The sequence below is a fragment of the Nannospalax galili genome, unplaced genomic scaffold, assembly GCF_000622305.1.
Source record: "Nannospalax galili isolate Female #2095 unplaced genomic scaffold, S.galili_v1.0 scaffold843, whole genome shotgun sequence".
Classification (NCBI taxonomy): Eukaryota; Metazoa; Chordata; class Mammalia; order Rodentia; family Spalacidae; genus Nannospalax; species Nannospalax galili.
This window is the reverse complement of record NW_008349585.1, coordinates 446,335-468,399: the sequence shown is the minus strand read 5'-3', so window position 1 is coordinate 468,399 and position 22,065 is coordinate 446,335. Positions and strand designations below refer to the sequence as shown.

Below are 22,065 nucleotides of genomic sequence, written 5' to 3'. Positions count from 1 at the left end.
TACATTTGTTCTTACCAATAATATATAATTTTTAATGTTATATATTAATTTACAAAATAATAAGCTTATTCTGACCTTGTCATATATATGTGTATAGTATACTTGATCATACTCTTCCTTTTCTTCCTCCTCCTTTTCCTGTCGTCCTCTCTTGACCTACATCCCCCCTACCATTGTTTAAGGTGAAATTCTTAAATTATTCTTACATGCTAATAATACTTAAGTTTATTCAGAATACAAAAAGCAAAATGACTTTCCCATTTTCTTCCTGTAAACAGTCATTAGCATGTCAATAATTTTATCTTTTATCAATCTATTTTCTATTTTTAAAGTAACAGTTAAAATATTTGTGCTAGGTTCACTCCTAGTTTTTGACTCTCTTCTTTGTTTTTCAGATGAAAGAATAGACACAAAAATATCAGAAGCGGTTTGGCTACCAGAAGAACATTATTCCTCTTCTCCAGAGAAGATCCCATCTCCTTTTTCACAGAAATACCAGGCTTGCAAAGCAAATCTCCAAAGTACCAGCAAGTTATCTCTGTCTTCTGAAATGGTATACAGTCAAGAGTTGGATTTGCCGGAAGGGGTTGAGATAATAAGTGTTAAGCCTTCAGCAGGTTTGTAAATTTTTAGAAAGAGACTAATCTAACTTTGTAAGCCATGAGTGTTTACTAGTGTTTTTAAAAGTAAGTACTATAACTATGAAATGCACACAGAAGCAGAAACGGAAATAAATGTATTATAATATATAGTGTTGATATACATACTGTATATATTTATTGTATATATAATATATAGTTGTATAATAATTAAAGACAACATTCTTATTATGTTTTCAGATTCTGTGACATTTGTCAACTCTTAAATATTTATTTCTTTAAAAAAATTAATTCTACTTGGGGGTAGATTATTATTTAATTTTCTCACTGCTGTGACTAAATACTTGACAAAAGCAACTTCAGAAAGGAAGGGTTTATTTTTGGCTCAAATTCCAAGGTGCATTCTATCATGGTGTAGAGATCTTGGTGGCAGGAGCTGAAATCATTGTGTCTGCAGTCTAAAAGTGAGAGAGCCATGAAGTCTAGTGCTCAGCTCACTTCATTTATTCTGTTCAGAAGCCCAGCCCTTGGAATGGTGTTGCCGCACTTACAGTGGTTCTTCCTAACTCACTCAAATCAGTCTAGAAACTCTATCACAGATATGTGCAGACTGTCTCTAAGTGCCATCAAGTTAATGAGATTAACCATCATGTTAGAGAAAAATGAAAGTTTCTAGCGATGGTAACAAGTTGTACCTTATTTGCCAATCTTTTTAGTGTTCATATTAGTTGCCTGGAGCCATGGACTAAGGACTGAGCAGGAATGCATTAATTTATCATCCTAATTCCAAGGTGGTAGTTTTCAAAATGCAATCTACAAAATGACATAAAATTTAAAATGACATAATTAGGGTCATTATCAATTTCTCTAACCTCAATTATGTCCTTTTGTAATGTTTTGAAGTCACTGAAGGTTTCAAAATAATTTATTACAATTCAGATGAAATATGCTTTAAAATGAGATAAGGGCTGGCAAGATGAGTCAGTGGGTAAAGGTGCTTACCTCGAGGTGTGACATCCTGAGTTTGATCTGCACATGGTGGAAAGACAGGCACATCATGGCACACATGCACCAACACAGATGCATACAAACTTAATAAACTAAGAAATACATAAATGTGACTAAGAAACACAAAATAAAATGTGATAAATGTCCTCTATAATATTTCAGTATTACAGTTACTTGTGTTTAATAGTTTAGGACAGAGGTCAGGAAATTGTAGGTCACTTATGTATTCTGGCGTGTGCGTGTGCGTGTGCGTGTTCGTGTGTGTGTGTGTGTGTGTGTGTGTGTGTGTGTGTGTGATGTGTGCATATCTGTGGTGGGGCACATGCAAGTGGAGGTCTGAAGCCAACATCTACTGTCTTTCCTTGATGAATTTCAACTTTATTTTTTAAGATATTTTTACTTTATGGGTATGAGTGTATTGGTGCATAAATTTAAGTGCACTGGTGTCGTGCAATGCCCACGGAAGTCAGAAGGGGCGTTGTATTCCCCTGGAACTGGAGTTATGGATAATTAGCCACCATGTGGGTGCTGGGAACCAAGGCTGGGTCCTCTGCAAGAGCAGCCAGTGCCCTTAACTGCTGAGCCATCTCTCCAGCCCCCTACTTTATTTTTTGAGACAAGGTCCCTCACTGAATCTGGGCTCATCAATTCAGCTAAGCTGGCTGACTAATAAACTTTAGGGATGTGCTTATTTCTACCACCTCCTACTCAGGCTTAAGATTAAGGTTGTGCTGCCATGCCCAACATTTTTGTTTTATTTATTCTTGAGAAATTCATGCATGTATACAAAGAAATATGATCATATCTACCATCATATCCCATCTCCCTCCTCTAACTTTCCCCATATCTTCAACACATCCTCTTCCCAATTCCATTCCCTCCCTCCCTCCCTCCCTCCCTCCCTTCCTTCCTTCCTTCCTTCCTATCTATAACCCAATAAGTTCAGTTAGTGCTGCCCATATGTATATAGATGTGGCACCATCCACCTGAGCATGGGAATCCTATAAGGGGTCACATCCTCAAAAACTAATGATTCTCTCTCTCTGAGAAACTGAACTGACAATAGCTCTTCAATAAGGGGCAGGACCTGGAGATCATCTACCCCTTCTATGATGGAATTTTGGCTGACTTGATCTTGTTCAGGTTTTATGCAGGTAACCACAGCTACACTGAGTTCATGAGTGCAATAGCCATGTCATGTTCAGAAGAAAGCATTTCACAGCACTCTTCCCCATCCTCTGGCTCTTACATTCCCTCCTCCTTCTCTTCCATGATGTTCTCTGAGCCTTGTTGGTGGTGGGATGGTTGATACTGGTGTCTTGTTTAAGACTGAGCACTCAGTCTCTTATTCTCAGCATGTTGACCAATATCCCTTTCTGCATTGACTGCTGCCCACTGCAAAGTGAAGCTTCTCTCACCATGTTTGAGAACAACCCAGTCTTCAGGTATAAACATAAATATTTAGAAGCCAATTTGACACCATGACCATCTAGCAAAATAACAAGAGTAGGTTCTGCCCTAGGGCCTTTTACCTCCCTAGCCACTGGCTTTTGACCAGGATTATAGTACCAGGCATGAAAGTACCCCCTGCAGGCCTCAAATCCAATCAGAAAGCCCATAACAATCAGGTTGTATTGCACCAGTGGGCACATTTTGCCTCACAAGTTGTTGCAGCATGCAGAGTCCAGCACTGGGTAAGACTACTGATGTCTTTTTCTCCCCCAGCAGCCTGTATAGCACCTTCTGGGACTATGAAATCTAACCAGCTGGAAGGAAGTTTCCTAGTCAGTTTGAAAGTGATTTATATGTCTTGCAGCCAAAGTGTGTGGTGTCTTCAATATTTGGGTCTTTCCCATGTAGTTAGGGGTTGGTTTGGAGACCTCTGGGACCTCCCTGACCTATAACTTGTAGGGTGGTATGCCATGCCTTGCACTGCAATTTTTACTTAATAGCCCATGTGTTCTGGGAGTGATATCGTTAATCCATATAGGATAATTCCATTTGTACTCATTTTTTTAAAGTTATTTCTTGAAATTAGCTTACCAGCTAGTGGATTTCATGCCCAGCTTTTTACATGGCTTCTAGGGACCCAAACTCAGGTCCTTGTGCTTCCATATCAGATACTTTACCCACTAAGCCATCTTCCTAGCCCAGTCACCTATCTTTTACAAATAAATTTGATGGAACACAACCATGCCTATTTGATATGTTTTGTTTTACTCTACTGTAGCAGAGTTGAGTGGTTGCAGCAAAGACCTGTGCCTGTTAACTGACAACCTGTTTTAGGAAACGAATAGTATATATCATCAATTTAAGCCTGAGTAAATACTAAGTTCCACTTAGGAATCCTAGCATCAGTGATATTAGTACAAAACTATGTTGGCATAAACATAAATATTTAGAAGACAGCTTGATGCATTGTCAATTTATCTAAATAACAATATTCAGTTCCACAGAAGGTGCTATGATCCTCCCCTTCATGGGTTTTTGACCTGGTTTATAGTACTAGTAAGAGAAGCCTCTTTTTGCTGTGTATAGTGGTAAATGCAGAGACTCAGAACTGCACAAGGTGCTGAGACTCTGTGACAGAGATGAGTGCTCTGCCTTAAATAAGATATTTATCCTTTCCCCTCTAAGGCTCAGGGAAAATTGCAGAAGAGGGGTCAGAAAGAATGTAAGAACCAGAAAATAGAAGGGCTGTAAAATATTATCTGCGCAAGACAAACTTACAAACTCACAGCAGCTAGTTATGCCTGAACAGGTTCTACACAAGAATGGGCCTGTCAGCAGTCAAGCGTGGAAAGAGGAGGGACTCAGGGCCAACTATTCAGTGCTGAACTATTTATTACTGACTATTCAGAGTCATTGCCTTTGGTTGTGTACCCACTGATGACCCCATCAGGCTCCACTGGCCACACAGATACCCCTGCTTAAACTAAATGGGTCACAAAACAAAATGAAAAGTCATGAACCTTAGAAAAAAGAGACTGGTAGAGATGAGAAGGGGGAAGATAGGGATGAGAGGGAGATTTTTTAAAAAAGGATGAGAGAGGAGAGAATCAATACATTAAATACAAGTATAAAATTGTCAAATAATAAAATTAACAACAACGAAATGTCTTAGAGATGGATCAGTGGTTAAGAATATTTGCTGTCCTTCCAGGGGACCTGGGTTCAATTTCTAGCACCCAAATGGGGGCTAATAACCATTCATAACTCCAGCTCCAGGGGATCTAACAACCTCTTCTGGCCTCTGTAGACATTGCACATACATGGTACACTTACATACGTGCAGGCAAAACACTCATACACATAAAATGAAAATATTTCAAAAATAATAAATAAAAGATTTATTTAAAAAAATAAAGTGAGGGCTAGAGAGATGGCTCAGTGGTTAAGAGCAGTTACCACTCTTCCAGAGTTCTGTTCCTAGCACCACATCAGTTGGCTTACAACCACCTATAACTCCAACTCAAGTAGATCTGACGTCGTCTTTGGATTCCATGGCACCTGCACAGACTCACACATATATACATGATTTAAAAATAAAAATAAATCTTTAAAAATAATTGTAAAGTGACCATTTGATACTTAGATAAGCATGGCTATTCACATTTGTGTTGAAAAATATGAAAAGGACCTATAGAGTCTTAACATTTTTTAATGTATTGATATTTTTAAAATGAGATGTATAATTATAAAGCTAGCAGCATATTGTGAAATGAATGATGGATTTAGAATCAAGATAATGTGCTTTTAATTATCCCATATAGTTTAGTTCAGTTTAGTCACAGATACTAATGTGTCTTGTCAGGGTCCTTACCTATAAAATGAAGAAATTGAAGTAAATTTTCTGAATTCTTTTTTTGCTGAAGGTTTGGGTGATATTTTTCTAATATATCTTTCTTTTTAGAAAAAGGATAATTTGCAGAAGTTGATTCTCTTTTTCCACTATATGGGTTCTGGAGCTTGAACTCAAGTCATTAGGCTTGGAAACAAGTTCCTTTACCTAATGAGTCGTCTCGCCAGCCCTGTAGTATATACCTTATTGGTGTCATTAAAAGCCTCTTATGATCTTGAGCCTTATATAGACTTTATTTTCTTAACAGTACTTTAAAAGTAACTACAACTTTTAGTTAATTAAAAGCATAAGTATTTGCCAGATGTTAATGACTTATTTTCTTTTTAGGACATCTGAGTTCTTCTTCCATATATCCTGTATGCAGTGCGCCTTATTTACTGGCAACTTCATGTTCAGATGAGAAAGTAAGATTTTGGAGATGCAGCGTAACAGATGGAGAGTCAGCCATATCAAAGAATGGAAAAATAGATCTTACATATACTTGGGAAGAATGGCCATTACTTATTGAAGATGGACTTCAAAGCAATAGTAGTATAGCTGTACCTGGTAGGCCTATAGAAGTTAGCTGTGCACATACAAACCGTTTAGCAGTAGCTTATAAGCAGCCTACATCTAATAGGTGGTCTCAGGAATTTATGATGCATGTAAGTATTTTTGAATGTGAGTCTACAGGAGGTTCATGTTGGGTCCTTGAACAGACAATTCATTTAGATGAATTAAGTACAGTGTTAGATTCTGGCATTAGTGTTGATAGCAATTTAGTGGCCTATAATAAACAAGAGACATATTTATTCAGTAGAGAAAGTATCACATCAAACACAAAACATTTGGTTCACTTAGATTGGATATCTAGAGAAGATGGTTCTCATATCTTGACGGTAGGAATTGGATCAAAACTTTTTATGTATGGACCCCTGGCTGGCAAGGTACAAGAACAGACTGGTAAAGAGAGCCTGATATTTCCTCTCTGGGAGAGTACTAAAATTGCACCTCTTTCTAAATTTGTACTGTTACGAAGTGTGGACTTGGTTTCTTCTGTAGAAGGTGCCCCACCTTTTCCTGTTTCTTTATCATGGGTCCGAGATGGCATCCTTGTGGTGGGAATGGATTGTGAAATGCATGTGTATTCCCAATGGCAGCCTTCTTCTAAACAAGAACCTGTTATAACAGAGTCATACAATGGAAGCACTCCATCTATACTAAGTTTAATTAAACAAAGTAACTCATCAAGTTCTGGGCTACATCCTCCAAAGAAAACTCTGACTCGATCCATGACCAGTCTTGCCCAGAAAATCTGTGGAAAGAAAACTACATTTGATCCTTCAGTGGATATGGAAGATTCAGGTCTTTTTGAAGCAGCTCATGTGCTTTCCCCAACTTTACCTCAGTACCATCCCTTGCAGCTTTTGGAACTCATGGATCTTGGCAAAGTTCGGAGAGCCAAGGCCATCTTATCACATCTTGTTAAGTGCATTGCAGGGGAAGTTGTGGCTCTGAATGAAACTGAATCCAATCAGGAACGTCGCCTTAGGTCTCTCACCATCAGTGCTAGTGGAAGCACAACCAGAGACCCCCAGGCATTCAACAAAGCTGAGAATACAGATTATACAGAAATTGATTCTGTCCCTCCACTTCCTTTGTATGCCTTACTTGCCGCAGATGATGATAGCTGTCACTCATCTGTGGAAAAATCTAGTAATGAAAGTTCTTTAAACAAATCAAAGCATTTGTCAAAAGGAAGTTATGATGAGCTGTTTCAGAATTCAGCTTTAATGCCTGATAGTCAGGTATTAGAGACAGATGAAGAAAACGCAAAGCCCAGAGTTATTGACCTTTCACAGTACAGTCCAACTTACTTTGGTCCTGAACATGCTCAAGTTCTTTCTGGCCACTTGCTTCATTCTAGTTTACCAGGACTCACCCGGATGGAACAAATGTCTTTGATGGCCTTAGCAGATACAATTGCAACTACAAGCACTGATATTGGAGAAAGCAGAGACCGAAGTCAAGGTAAAATTAAATTCTCTACAAGATGGAAAAAAAACAACAACTCATAATTTACTATAGCGAACACCATTTTAAAATGTCATTGCTAAAAAGAAATCATCTTTCTCAACAGTTTTAATAAGTACTGTCTAGCCCATAAATTATAGTACTGAGGACATACACAAATTCATGCCAGGCATTTTTAATAATTGTCTGTGTGATACAAAAGGTCCAGGCTGAATCCCTGTGAGTTTTGCAAAAATTTACACATTTTAAGTATTCAAATATGATAGTTTCTGTTGTTTTTTTCCTTATGTGGTGGTAATCCACTGTTAAAAATTACTTTATAATTAGGTTTTTTTCAAAATTAACATTGTGTACTCCTACTAGAATAATAAATATAAATAATAAAATTAGATCTTTTCATCACCCAGAGAATATTTTTAAAAAAATAAGAGATATTGGCTGAAGAGATGGCTGTCCTTGCAGAGGACCTGGGTTCGGTTCCCAGCACCACATGGCAGCTAATACCCATCCATAACTCCAGTTCCAGGGGATCTGACACCCCTTTCTGAACTCCCTGGGCATTACACCATACAGGTATACTTACATACAGGAATGAAGAACACTCATACACATCAAAATAAATTAATTAGTTCTAAAAAGTTTGAGTTATAGGGGCTGGAGAGATGGCTCAGCAGTTAAGAACACTAGTTGTTTTTGCAGAAGACCCAGGTTCGAATCCCAGCACCCACAAGGCAGCTAACAACTAACTGTCTAACTCCCAGACGGGATCCCAGGGGCTCTGACAGCCTCTTCTGACCTCCGCTGGCATTTCACGACATGGGTGCACTTAACCTACACGCAGGCAATACACGCATACACATAAAATAAAAAAAAGAAAAGTTTGAGGTATAAGCAAATTTGAATGGAGAATTTCCATCATATCTCAAATAAGGTAGGAAATTAACAAGTCTCTTGTCTTAAATCAGATTATAGGTCAGTAGGATTCACCATTGAACTAAGCTTGAGAGGAAAATAAGGAATAATTCAGCACAAAAAGTTTTTAAGAAAACAGTTCACACTTTTACTCTTTAGAAGGTTATGAATACTATTTTTTATGAGAGTATGTTACTGATATTTTATATTTTTAATCATTTAAAGATCAGACTATTATCATACTGTCACCATAACACCATTTCCTCCAATGTTACAGCAGATTACTGGATACATATATGATTTGAGAACATACAGGAAGTATTATAACACAGAAAAAAAATTAAACTCTTTAGAAAAGAATCAGGTCAGAGGAAGTGAGTTCATTCTCCTTTATTTTCCAGTTATTTAGCAAGAAATGTTTTCAGTTTTGCCCTTATATGCAGTTCTGTGCTATGTACTGATTGTCAAATTTAGTACTATATTTACTTTTAAGATTGTTTTTAGTATTTCATTTGCTTAAAAAATGGTTTTTTGCAACTAAAAGTAAAACACTTTTGTTTCTTGTAGGTGGAGAAACACTTGATGAATGTGGATTAAAATTTCTCTTGGCTGTTCGACTTCATACCTTTCTTACAACTTCCCTTCCAGCCTATCGAGCTCAACTCCTGCACCAAGGTGATTGTCATACAAGGACATAAGGGGAATAGAAAAAGACTTGGTAGGACAGAAGGAGGAAGGAGGGAGGTAAAGGGAAAGGTTTATTCACCCCTCAAATTGATAAAATTGGTGTGTAATTACTATATTACTAACATTGGAGCATTACAAATATGTATATGTATATTACTATGTCTGTACATATACATATGTATATATAATTATAAGTAACAGACGTCCCACTGATAACTAATTTAAAACCAAATAGTTATAGTTCCAGTACCAAGTATTAGAAGAGGTAATGCTTAGTTGCAGCGTTATTGGCTGTATGGGTCTAAACAGTGTCACTTGGACTCTGCATGTTAACATTGAGTCAGTCTATCAGTCTCTTGCTCTCTTCTTTCAGTTCCTTTGTTTCTCTTTCTGCTTGCTCCCCTGCTCACCACCTTGTTTTGGGCTTAACTTCAGGTGAATTTTCAAGCGTTAATTAAAATGGTGAAGATAATCCCCCACTGGCCATGTCCAGACACCTAGCTCAGGTGAATTTGCATCCATCAAGTTAACCGCTAGCACTAGTCATCCCATTCTGTCACCTCAAATACTTTTTATTTTTATTTTTTTGGAGTGAAAACATTTGAAATTTACTATTAATAAGTTTGAAATATTCAGTTACCTATTTTAGAAGGTGGTCATCCTGCTATGCAGATCATCTTTTGAATAGTGCCTTCCCCACTTCCCCCTAGCCTTTTGTAACCACCATTCATTCTGATCATTGTTTGAGTTGCCACATGAAACCTCAAGCTTTTGCCTCTTTCTACCTTTCTTTAGCATAATGTACTCCAAGTTCATTCATGTTGTTGCAAATATGACAGAATTTCTTTTAAAAACAAACCCATTAGAATTCCATTGTGAATATATACATTTTCCTTGTTTAGTCACCCATTGATAGGAATTTTGGTTGTTTCTATACCTTAGCTAATATGAATAATGTTGCAGTGAACATGGGAATGCATTTATCTCTCCAACATACTGATTTTAAATCCTTTGGATATGTACCCAGAAGTAGAACTGCTGAATCATATGGTAACTAACTCCATTTTTAGTTTTTTGAGGAAATTCTGTATAGTTTTACATAATGACTAGAATTTATTTTTTTAAAATAAATAATTTATTGACAATTTCATACATGCATATAAGGTGTTTTAATCAAATCCATACCTACTCTCTCCCCTCTAACTCCTTCCATATCTCCCCATCACTTTTTTCTGATAACTTCATGTACTCTTTCTTCTTCTTTATTTATTTTTTATGGGGCTTTTGGATACTCTAACATTCTCCCCCTCTAAAGAGGTAACCCTGTAATCTTTTAAGGATTAGATAAAAGCTCCCAAATATTTTTGACATTTTTGGCCTTTGGAATGGAGTATGTTGCTAAGAGACCCAAGGACATTGTGAGTTTTAGCCAAGAAACTGACTACTTTTCTTTGGGGTCCTTTTACCCTAACTGCCTAGCCAGTTCCTACTTCCTGTTCTTATCACCTGAAGGGGTTATCCAAATTGCCAATAGGGAATGGGGACGCAGACCACTCTGGCTTCTTCCATGCTGAACGGTGATGCAGGTTGAGGCAATTGGAGTACCCCTTCAGTGGGTCTATCTAAAAGACTCCCAAATTGCCTCTTATCGCTAGGGAGAAAAGAAAGTCCTTGAATCATGAATAGGAGATGTGAAGGAGAAGTAAAGGCAGAACTAATACAAGTTCTAGACAGGGAACTAGAAAAAACTCAGAACAGGGCAATTTTCAAATGTTCATATGAGAGGCCATTGGAATTTCTTGACAAGGGCTTCCAAAAGCATCCCTCTGTTGGGTTCCTCCTCATTTTTCTTTTGTCTGCCAAGGCTGGACTCTAGACTTGATGGATTCAAGATTTGATTTCAGGTATTTTGATAGCTGTTGGAGTAGTTAGAATCAGTGTCAGTTCCCTCTCCAAGGCTTCTAGATAGGGGGAGAAAACAAATTTATCCATCATTTTAGAACAAAAGCTGGTTATCTCCCTTAGCTACAGGTGGGCACTACAGTATTGGAGACCAAGATTTGAAGTCCTACATCTGAGCAGCACTTCTTAGGAACAAAATCATCAGTGAGAAATAATGAGCACCTTACTGACGAAGCCATCCAGCCAACACTTCTTGCGCTTTTAATTCACGTTTTGTATTATTCCATTTTCTCTCCTTTTTATCATATTAGTTGTTTGTTACTGTGATAAAATACCCTGACAGAACTTAGGGACAGAGGGTTTATTTTGACTCACGGTTTGAGGGTACACCACGTTATGGCAGAGCAATTCAGGTAGCAGGAACTCAAGACAGGTAGTCCCACTGTGCCTGCTATTAGGAAGCCAAGAGTCGTGAATTTCCAGATTTCTCCTTTATACAGTCCAGAACACCAACTCAGAGAATAACAAACACATACAGGATGGGTCTTGCCACTTCAGTTAACCTACTCAAGCTAATCCTTCATAGGTGTGCCCAGAGGCTTGTCTCTCTGGTGATTCAATATTAACCATCACATTCACCATATCAGTTAAACTTTCGTTTTTACATTTCTTTAGTATTGTTTTAGAATTTGCATTGTAAATTTAAAACTACTCTAGTTCTGTTTTAAATTAGCATTCTACTACTTCACTGGTAGTCTGTGTGTGAACACCTTAGAATAAAGCAGTTTTGGTTCCTTTCTTCTGTCTGTTGTATCATTGTTGCTATTAAATTCACCTATACATAAGCATACCTATACCTGTACCTAAAAAATACACACAAGTAGGACTGGGCATTTAGCCAGTTGAAAGAGTGCTTTCCCAGCTTACATAAAGCCCAGGCTTCATCCCAGCATTTCATAATAGTCCCAGCACTTGGGATATGAAAGCATGGGGATCACAAGTTCAGAATCTTCTTTAGATACATAGGGAGTTTGAGACCAGCCTGGGCTAAAGCCTCTATCTCAAAAACAAAATCTAAACAAAGAACAAAGTCATACGTAAGTGTGTATAATTTTAAAAATCCTTAACTGATCTAACATAGAAGTTTATTTAAATTATATTAATTTAAGAAAACTTTGACATGTTAGATCAGTTAAGAATAAAAAAAAACTTGATGGTCACCGTTAAGTCCAGTACTGAGGAGGCAAAGTAGACTGAGCTCTGTGAGTACGAGGCCAGCCTAGTCTACATAGACAGTTCCAGGCTAGCCAGGGCTACATAGTAAGACCCTGTCTGAAAAAAAATATTTTAAAACCCCAAATGTTAAATTGTATGTTAGCTTACTGTCCTTCCTCAGTAGTTTATGTAGATTAAAGTTTCTGACCTATATTAGTTTCCTTCTGAAGCATATCTCAGCAATTTTTTGGGAGGGCCCATTTACTGACAGTGATTTCCTGTTTCCTGAGAAAGTCTTTCAACTTTGAAAGATAATTTAGTTGAATATCTTATTCTAGGTTGGTGGATTTTCCTCTCAGCGCTTGAAAAATTTCACTCTATTTTCTTGATTGCATTATTTTCAAGGAGAAATAAGTCCTGTCCTTGCTCTTCTATAAGTAAGACTGTTTTTGTTTGGTTTTTAACTTTGGTTGAACACTTTCTCTTTATGTTTGAGTTTCTGTAGTTTGAATGTAATATACTCAGGTGTATTTGCTGCTGCTGATGATAACACAAAAGTTCTTTTTTTTTCAACTCGTGCTTGGTGTTCTCTGAGCTTTCTAGATCTGTGATTAATTTGGAAATGTTCTCAGCGTTTACTTAAAAATGGCTTCTTTTTCCCCCTTTTTTCTCTTTCTGGTAGCTCATCTCTGGTTGAACCTTTTGTAACTATCCCACAGTTATTGACATTTTGTTCTGATTTTAATTTTTTTTTCAGTTTCAGAAGTTCCTATTGTCCTATCTTCAGGTTTATTTCATCTTTCTTTGGCAGTGTTGAGCCTACTGATAACTCCATCAAAGGTGTTCTTTATTTCTGTTTTGATTTCTAGTATTTCTTTTTGATATTTGTTAACTTTTCTATTTCTCTGCTTATATTTATCCTTTTTTTTCAGTGATTTTTCTAACAAAGATATTCTTTACAAAAGAACTACATGCAATGTACCTGTTCTAGTTTGTGACAAAACACTCTGACCAATACCAACTTGGGGAGGAAAGGGTTATTTGGCTTATATCTCCTGAATCACAATTAATCACAGAAGGAGCCCAAGGCAGGAACTCAGGGCAAGAGCCTGGAACACAGACCATGGAAGTACGCTGTTTACTAGCTTGCTCCCCTGGCCTGCTCTCAGACTGTCTTCTTATACAATACAGGACCACCTGCCCAGGTATGGCACCACCCACAGTGACCTGGGCCCACCCACATCACTCAACAATCAAGAAAATGCCCCACGGACATGGCCAGAGGCCACTCCAATGGAGATAATTCCCCAATTGAGGCCCTTGCTACCCAGAAGTGTCAAGTTAACTAAAGCTATAGTAACCACTATTCTCCATTCTTTGATTCTATGAACTTGACTCTTTCAAATAGCTTATGTGATTAGACTAATGCAGTACCTATCTTTCTGTGACTAATTTATTTTAGTTAGTATAATGTCTTCAAGGTTTATTAATGTTATATATTGTAGAATTTCCTTTACAAAGGCTGATTATGTCATTGTATATGTAAACCATATTTTTATATTTTTTTTATTTTTTACTTTTTTAACTTAAAATTTTTATTGAGAATTTCATACATGCATGTAAGGTGTTTTTATCAAATCCACACACACCCTCCCCTCTAACTCCTCCCATATCTCCCCATCACTTTTTTTTAACAACTTCATGTACTCTTTCCTTCGTTCCTTTGTTCCTTCCTTCCTTCCTTCCTTCCTTCCTTCCTTCCTTCCTTCCTTCCTTCCTTCCTTCCTTCCTTCCTTCCTTCCTTCCTTCCTTCCTTCCTTCCTTCCTTCCTTCCTTCCTTCCTTCCTTCCTTCCCTCCCTCCCTCTCTCCCCCCCTCCCCCCCCTTCCTTCTTTCTTTCTTTCTTTCTTTCAATGGTGCTTTTTGCTATTCTGACAATCCCCCCTCTGAAAAATAACTCTAAAACCTTTTAGGGGTTAGATAAAAGCTCCCAAATACTTTTGACATTTTTGGCCTTTGGACAGAGTATGTTGCTAAGAGGCCCAAAGACATTTTGACCTTTAGCCAAGAAACTGGCTACTTTTCTTTGGGGTCTTTTTACCCTAACTACCTAGCCAATTCCCACCTCCTATTCTTATCACACCATCCTTTGAAGAGGTTACCCAAATTGCTGATAGGGAAATAGGGAATCAGGATGCAGACCGCTCTGGCTTCTTCCATGCTGAACAGGGGTGCAGGCTGAAGCAATTGGGATACCCCTTCACTGGATCTATCTAAAAGACTCCCAAATTGCATAACTCTTATGTGTAGGGGGAAAAGAAAGTCCTTGACTGGTAAATAGATGTGAAGGAGAAGTAAAGGCAAGACTAATTAGCATCACAAGATCCAGACAGGGAACCAGAAAAAAGTCAGAACAAGGCAAATTTCAAACGTTCAGATTTCTTGACGAGAGCTTCCAAAAGCATCCCTCTGTTGGGTTCCTCCTCATTTTTCTTTTGTCTGCCAAGGCTGGACTTGAGAGTGATAGATTCAGGATTTGCTTTGAGGCATTTTGATAGCTGTTAGAGTGGCTAGAATCAGTGTCATTTCCCTCTCAAAGGCTTCTAGATAGGGGAGAAAACAAATTTAGCTATCATTTTAGAACAGTAGTTTGTTATCTCCCTTAGCTACAGGTGGGCACTACAGTATTGGAGACCAAGATTTGAAGTCTTACATCTGAGCAGCACTTTCTTCTTAGGAACAAAATCATCAATGAGAAATAATTGATTAACATTTTATATGGACTTAAGCCTAATGTCTGGAAAGTGTAATCCCTTGAACTCTTAAAGAAATATATACTGATCTGGGGCTGGAGAGATGGCACAGCAGTTGAGAGCACTGACTGCTCTTGCAGAGAACCTGGGTTTGATTCCCAGTACCCACATGGCAGCTATGAACTATCCTTAACTCCAGTTCTAGGAGAATCTGATGCCCTCTTCTGACCTCCAGGGCATTGCAGGACATGGGTGTGCTCACATACATGCAGGCAGTACACTCATACACATAAAATAAAAATAATAAAATATTTTTTTAAAAAAAGAAAAGACGTATATACTGATCACTTTCATCTTTGGTTATACTTTCCTTTTGGGTGTTTAAGCCCATACAGTTGGCCCAAATAAACCAATTTATTTTTACTCTTAAGGTTGTTTGAGGATCTGTTCATCAGGGGCCATATGGGCTTGGGAGGAGCCCCTGGCTCCTTTGTTTCACTGGTTCCATGTATGTGAAGAGAAGTCAAAGGTCCTGCTCGGTCATGGCTGGCTTCATTTGGAAGCGTTTCCTCTGAGTTGACCCTCCTCTTTATAGATTGGACACTGGTTCACGTCCATCTGGTTGGGTCTCCATGTCCTCCCTGAACAAGAGGACAGGTGACTCACCACAGTTACAGTACATTTTGAGAGATCCTCCATAGTCCCCTGGAATTTAGTCATCCTTGGAGGGCAAGGAGTAAAGAACTGTCTTTTAAGTCCCTCTGACCAGATTAGTATAGACCTCTAGGTATGACTATTACAGATCCAATAAGGTTAATTCCACCAGTCTGGTACTTTTAATTACCATGTGCTATGTAGATAAAGATTGGACAAAAACCAAATGTTTCTCAGATAAACTTTGACTAGATATATACTTTGTTCCTTAAACTAGTTGACTAAACTATGACTATAGATTTTGTCTCATCCTTTATATATCATAGCAAACTTACACAGAGCTTTCATCTCTTGCTTAGACTTTGTCATTTTTTCTGTATATTTTGGAAAATATCTCTGTTCCCATATCCTTTTAACATCCTCTTACATTCTCATTTTCTTTTTTTAATAATTATGAGACATAATAACATTAACAAATAAATTTTCCATCTGTTGTGAGAATTCTTTTCCCGGGGATACTAAGCAGTGCTTATCCCCTTTTAAGGTTCTAGTATCAATCAATGTTTAATTAAAGGTTTCCTGGAAAACAATGAATTTACTGAGCTTACTTACAGAGATGACTTAGGGGTTGCTGAGGTGTATGAGTGGCCTGAGGGTATGTACACAGAAAGCCTTTACCCAGTATGGATCAAGCTGTCTCTTCTTAGCCTTCCTCAGATTATATAATTTAGCCCTCCCCAAATCCAGGAGACCATGTGTAATTTGGGCCAAAATATATACAGTTGGCTGGGAAGAGTGGCTGTATACTCCGGAGAGAGTCCAGTGACCCTCCTTGCCCCTCCTTTAATGATGGAGTACAACTGCCAACAAGCCCAATTATGTGTTTAGCAAGCAGGCACAGCTGAAGTCATGATGATGGTAGTTATTTCACACAGAAGAGACTGCTGTGCAGCATCATCTTATTAAAGGAACATGGAATTTAAAAGGATTTGGTGTTAGGATCCACAAATGAGGGAGAAGATACTTTTGTTTTTCTGGGTCTGTGTTACTTCACTTGGTATAACAGTTTCTAGATTCATCCATTTACCTGCAAATTTTGTTATTTCATCTTTCTTTACTGCTGAATAGAACTCCATTGTGTAAATATACCACATTTTTTTAACCACTCATCAGTTGAGGGGCACTTAGATTGCTTCCATCTCTTAGCTATTGTGAAAAGAGCAGCAACAAACATGGATGTACAAGTGTCTCTAAAATAGGATGAGCCTTTTGGGTATATGCCAAGGAGTGGTATAGCCAGGTCATATATAAACCATATTTTTAAAACATGTATTTGTAGATGGGCATTTAGATTGTTTCCACTTCTTGCCTACCATGAGCACTGCTGTAGTGAGCATATGAATGGTAATATCTCTTCAAGGAAAAGAGATTTTTTCCTTGCCTAGATTAAAACTATAAAGCCATATGCATCCAAGTCATATCTTATAAATAATCCTTTTTTAACCCAGTAATACCAAATAAAATATATTGTGAAAAGACATTGTGTTAAGATATATTAATAATATGATGAGATAGCACAATAACAATGTTTATGGTCTAGGTTATATTCTAAATTGCTTAACTCTATTGCTTCATTCAGTCCTTAAAACTATATACCATGGTAGTATTAAAATCGTGCCATTTTAAAAATGAAGATTTGAGACTTCCTCGAGGTTATGCATTTTAGTTTTTAACAGAATTTGAATGTTATGTATGCACTAATTTCAGAGTCTTTAAGCATTAGTCTACTACTTTTTATGTGATTCCAAGGAGTTCTTTAATTCCCTGGAGTTAAATCTATAAAACAGATATTGTTCCAAGGGAAAGGAGAAGCAACATTGAAAAGGAAAGCATAGCAGTGCTATGTAATAATGCTTCAAGTGTTTCTCTTTTGCTCGAAGGGATCATAGGTTGTAGCTGGAGCGCAAAAACACTGAAATCCACTGATTTTCTCTAAGAATTTTTTGATATGTTTTCAAATAAATATCTGTTAATTATATAAAATTCATATCCGTAGAGAAGTATAATTGTTTGAAGAAGCAATAATAAAAAATAACTCAAATTTCCAGAGACATTAAAAGTTTGAAATGACAATGTCTTCTCACCAATCTAAGTAACAATTTACAAAATTAATAAGGCAGACTAATATTATTCAAGAGCAAAAAACCTGTTCCTAGGAGTGCCAAGACTGTGTCCCAGACTATCTGATTTCTAGTCTAGACCTGCCACCATTGCACAGTTTTAAATGGCTATAGACACAGTACTCCTAAAAATGCTTAGTACTTAATAGTGAGTGTCTCCTCAGAATTCTGTCCTATAACCTTTCACTTCCCATGCTATCTATTCCCAAGATTTTACTCTCTCTACACGTCTGTCATGGCTTATCTAAAAGAAATCCGACAGTCAAGGAATTGTTATTTTACTCTGTATTTTGAGTACCTAGTTTATGTTCATTGATACAGATAATTCACTGACATAGTAACTGAAATTGTTGGGATTAATTTATATAATTGAAAAGCTTCAGAACATTTGTATTTTACTGCACACATATATAGCATTTATTTCTGATAATCATTGTATATGCCTGTTTACATTTCTTATTAATGTCACTTTTGACATTTCTCCAGGCCTCTCTACTGGTCATTTTGCTTGGGCATTTCACTCTGTAGCAGAAGAAGAGCTACTGAATATGTTGCCAGCAATGCAGAAAGATGATCCCACTTGGTCTGAACTAAGAGCCATGGGTGTGGGGTGGTGGGTCCGCAATACCCGCATCTTACGCAAATGCATAGAAAAAGTGAGTATTTATTTGGGTGTGAAGAATGAACCAGTATATTTTGGGTATTTCTTTAAATGGCATCATATATCTCCTGTGCTATTAGTTATTCAATTTTGTTTTAGAAACAGCATTAGTGGTGTGTGTGTGTGTGTGTGTGTTATTGAGAATTGAATGTAGGCCCTTATCCATGCCAGGCAAGCATTGTACCAGAAAGCAGTGTCCCCAGCCCTCATTTTCTTTTTATTTTTAATGGTCTCACTAACTTGCTTAGACTGGCCTTAAACTCACTCTGTAAGCCAGGTAGGCCTTGATTGTGCAATCCTTTTGCCTCAACCTGTTCAGTAGTTGTGATAACAAGCCTCAGTCACCAGGCCTAGCTATCACAAAGCTTTTGAATAGTCTTAATATTTTAAAATATAATTTTTTAAAATTGTTATTTTAATTCCTAAACCTCTAGTTAACACTTATGAGAGAAGTTATTTGTTCACTTATGAACTAGTTCTGTGAAAGATTGACCAATACTTTGTAATTGTAGGTAGCCAAAGCAGCCTTCCATAGGAATAATGATCCTTTAGATGCTTCCATTTTTTACCTTGCAATGAAAAAGAAAGCTGTGATTTGGGGATTATATAGGTAAGTAAAAGACTCAGCTTCAAAGCTAAAAACTTTCTTTAGGAGTGAATGCATGCATAAAATATGCTCTTGATAAGTATCCTCTTAGTTCTTTTTTTGTGTTTAAAGAGATACTTGATAAGGAAAAAGCATATTGTCTTCCATAGTGAACAAGACCAGATGATGTGACTTCAATTTGCTTTGTTATTTATCAATCAAAGAACATACTTTTTGCTTATTGTACAACTATTTCTTCCAGCACTAAGAGGCAAGGAGGAAAAGGGGGTAGAGAATAAATTTGTCAAGGTGCATTTGCATCAGAGTTAGGAAAGAGGGTGGACTAGTCAGGGATCTGGAATAAGCACCTATCCTCCGCTCATTGAAAGCACATGCGCCAGGATATCCCTCAAAACTGCTGTGCTTGGGGCTATCATCCTTGTTACCTTCATTTTTCAGAGGACTTGGTGAACTTAAGTGCCATAAATAGTTCATTGTTTATTTGAGGTTCCTGTTTCAGGAAAAAGTTTTGATATTTAATGAGTTTTCTAAGAGACTAAGATTTTCAGGATTGTTTTCCATCAGGGCAGATTCCTTTGATTTTGGTTACCAAAGTCATTCCTAGATGGGCAGGATGAGATTTTAATTGTAAAGTAGAACAAAAGTTTGTATAAATTACCTTAATGTAGAATATGATAGTATGATTTTACATGAATTTGAAGGTGATTTTTTTTTTAAGAATACTGCTAATGCAGTTTGAAGGAATTTTCAAATAACCTGAGATTTATTAAATGCTTCTTTAAAATTTTACTGGGAAAAGACACAGATGTACAGAGAATTAAAAAGACACAGATGTACAGAGACTTATGAATTGACAGATTTTTTGGGTTTTATTGAATCCTAGCTTTTTTGAGGGCTTTAGGGGTAGGAAGCTTGGTCTTCATATATATCACAGGCTAGCTTCAAACGTAACATCTTTCTGCTTAAAATTCCCAACTTTTAAGTCCTAGGTATAGAAGACTAATTCAAAAATTATATTCTTAAATTTTTATACTTTCTTTATAGATCTCAAAAAGATGCTAAAATGACACAGTTTTTTGGACACAATTTTGAGGAGGAGAGGTGGCGGAAAGCAGCTTTGAAAAATGCCTTTTCTTTACTAGGCAAACAAAGGTTTGAACATTCTGCAGCATTCTTCCTTTTAGCTGGGTGCCTCAGAGATGCAGTTGAGGTAATGAATTGAACCGTCTTTTTAAATTAGCGTTATAATTCTTTCAAGCAATTAATCTCAGTGTTAAAATGTTATTTTTTATTTCAGCAATATTAGAAATAATATACTAAATATCTAAATTACCTAATAATTTTTAACAGCTTCTAAAAGTTAATCATTTAGCTTGAATGGTATTTTTACAAAATGAGAATGAAGCAAGTTTTGATAGTTTGTAGAATGGGTAGTTCATATGACTTAAAATAGCCATAGATTTTTTTTAAAATGAAAGGATCTGTTCTGTTGTGTCAATCTACGTATGTATGACTCTTCTACTTCATGAACTTTAGAAAACATCTACAGCCCAGCATTTCTATTTCAGTTTGTTCTTTGCTTGGTCTTACAGATAAGTCAAATAGTCTTTCAATTTGAAAACATTAGTCAACTCAGGTGTACTTAAAAAGAATAGCGATTCAAAAGTAAAATATAATATATAGCTTTAGTTTGTACTGTATAGAATTACCTGATATAATGCTAAAGCAGGCAGTATAATACATATATATTATATTCCTTGCTTACTAATTTGGAGATTAATAAATCCTTACGTGATTATAGTTAGTAAATTGAGTTGGTCTTAAAAGCTTCCTCTACTTATTTATAAACTATTTTTTTAAGGTGTGTCTTGAGAAACTGAATGACATTCAGTTGGCTCTTGTAATATCAAGACTCTATGAGTCTGAATTTGATAAATCAGCAACATATAAATCTATTTTACGCAAAAAAGTTCTGGGAATTGATTCTCCTGTCAATGAACTTAGTGCACTGAACATGACTGCGCATTATGATCCTTTTCTACGGAGTATGGCATATTGGATTTTAGAAGATTATAGTGCTGCTTTGGAAACATTGATAAAGCAACCAATCAGAGAGGATGATGGTAAGCTGCACTTCTAAGATGTTCATCAGTAAAAGTGTTACTAGTACTTGCTCAGTGTGTTGGATCACTGTCTGGTCTAGTGGTAATACAAAACAATTTTTGGTCTTTGTGATTTCATAGTTTAGATGAAAGTATAAATTTATATACACAATTTTGAAGTTTTGTTGTTTTCAAAAGGATGAACCATTTGAAAACCAAGAATTTTAGATTATCTAATTTTATGAAATGAGTGTATTGAGCATAAATATTTGCAACATTTGAATTTAATTACTTTGAAGAAATGTTGATATAAAGCCAGTTTTTTAATCTTAGGTTGGATTATTATGCTTGTTAATTTTTCCAGTTTCATAATTTTATAAGAAAAGTACATTCAGTGTAAAGAAAGTTGACTTACATGATGTGATTAGATTTTAAGCTCGTGACAAGAGGTGGGTCACAAATTAAAAACAACAGCTCTTGCAGAGGAACTGGGTTCAGTTCTCAGCACCCACTTGGCAGCTAACAGCCATCCTTAATTTCACTTCCATGGGAGCCAATGCCCTCTTTTGACCTCTGCAGGCATTGTATGGATACATGGAAACAAAACACTCATATACATAAAATAAAAACAAATAAATCAAAAACTTTTTAAATTTTCTAATTTTTTTATTCTGAAAAGCAGATTTATTTGAATGCTTTGTATAGGTGTATTTAAGGCCTAGCACTCAGTTTTATTAGAGTGTGTATGCACACGTTGAATTAGGAAAAACTTGCTTTCATTAAATCTTACATAATTGAATATAACTTCTGTAGTCTATTTAAACAGAAAACCTTTCTTTTAAACATCCATATTGGCAATTTGGGTAACCCCTTCAGAGGATGGAGTGATAAGAATAGGAGGTAGGAATTGG

General features: G+C 36.7%; 1 protein-coding gene across 5 annotated transcripts in view; it reads left to right on the top strand.

The window, feature by feature from the left end:
- Window positions 1-22,065, top strand: part of Dmxl1 (Dmx like 1) — a 182,538-nt gene that overhangs the window by 76,383 nt on the left and 84,090 nt on the right. For all 5 annotated transcript variants that reach the window (XM_008847017.3, XM_029570365.1, XM_008847016.3 and 2 more), the window contains exons 17-23: window positions 396-617; window positions 5,797-7,479; window positions 8,962-9,069; window positions 18,271-18,440; window positions 18,958-19,055; window positions 20,097-20,262; window positions 20,914-21,175. In XM_008847017.3, the coding sequence (XP_008845239.1) occupies window positions 396-617; window positions 5,797-7,479; window positions 8,962-9,069; window positions 18,271-18,440; window positions 18,958-19,055; window positions 20,097-20,262; window positions 20,914-21,175 (2,709 nt within the window). The remainder of the gene's footprint in view (window positions 1-395; window positions 618-5,796; window positions 7,480-8,961; window positions 9,070-18,270; window positions 18,441-18,957; window positions 19,056-20,096; window positions 20,263-20,913; window positions 21,176-22,065) is intronic.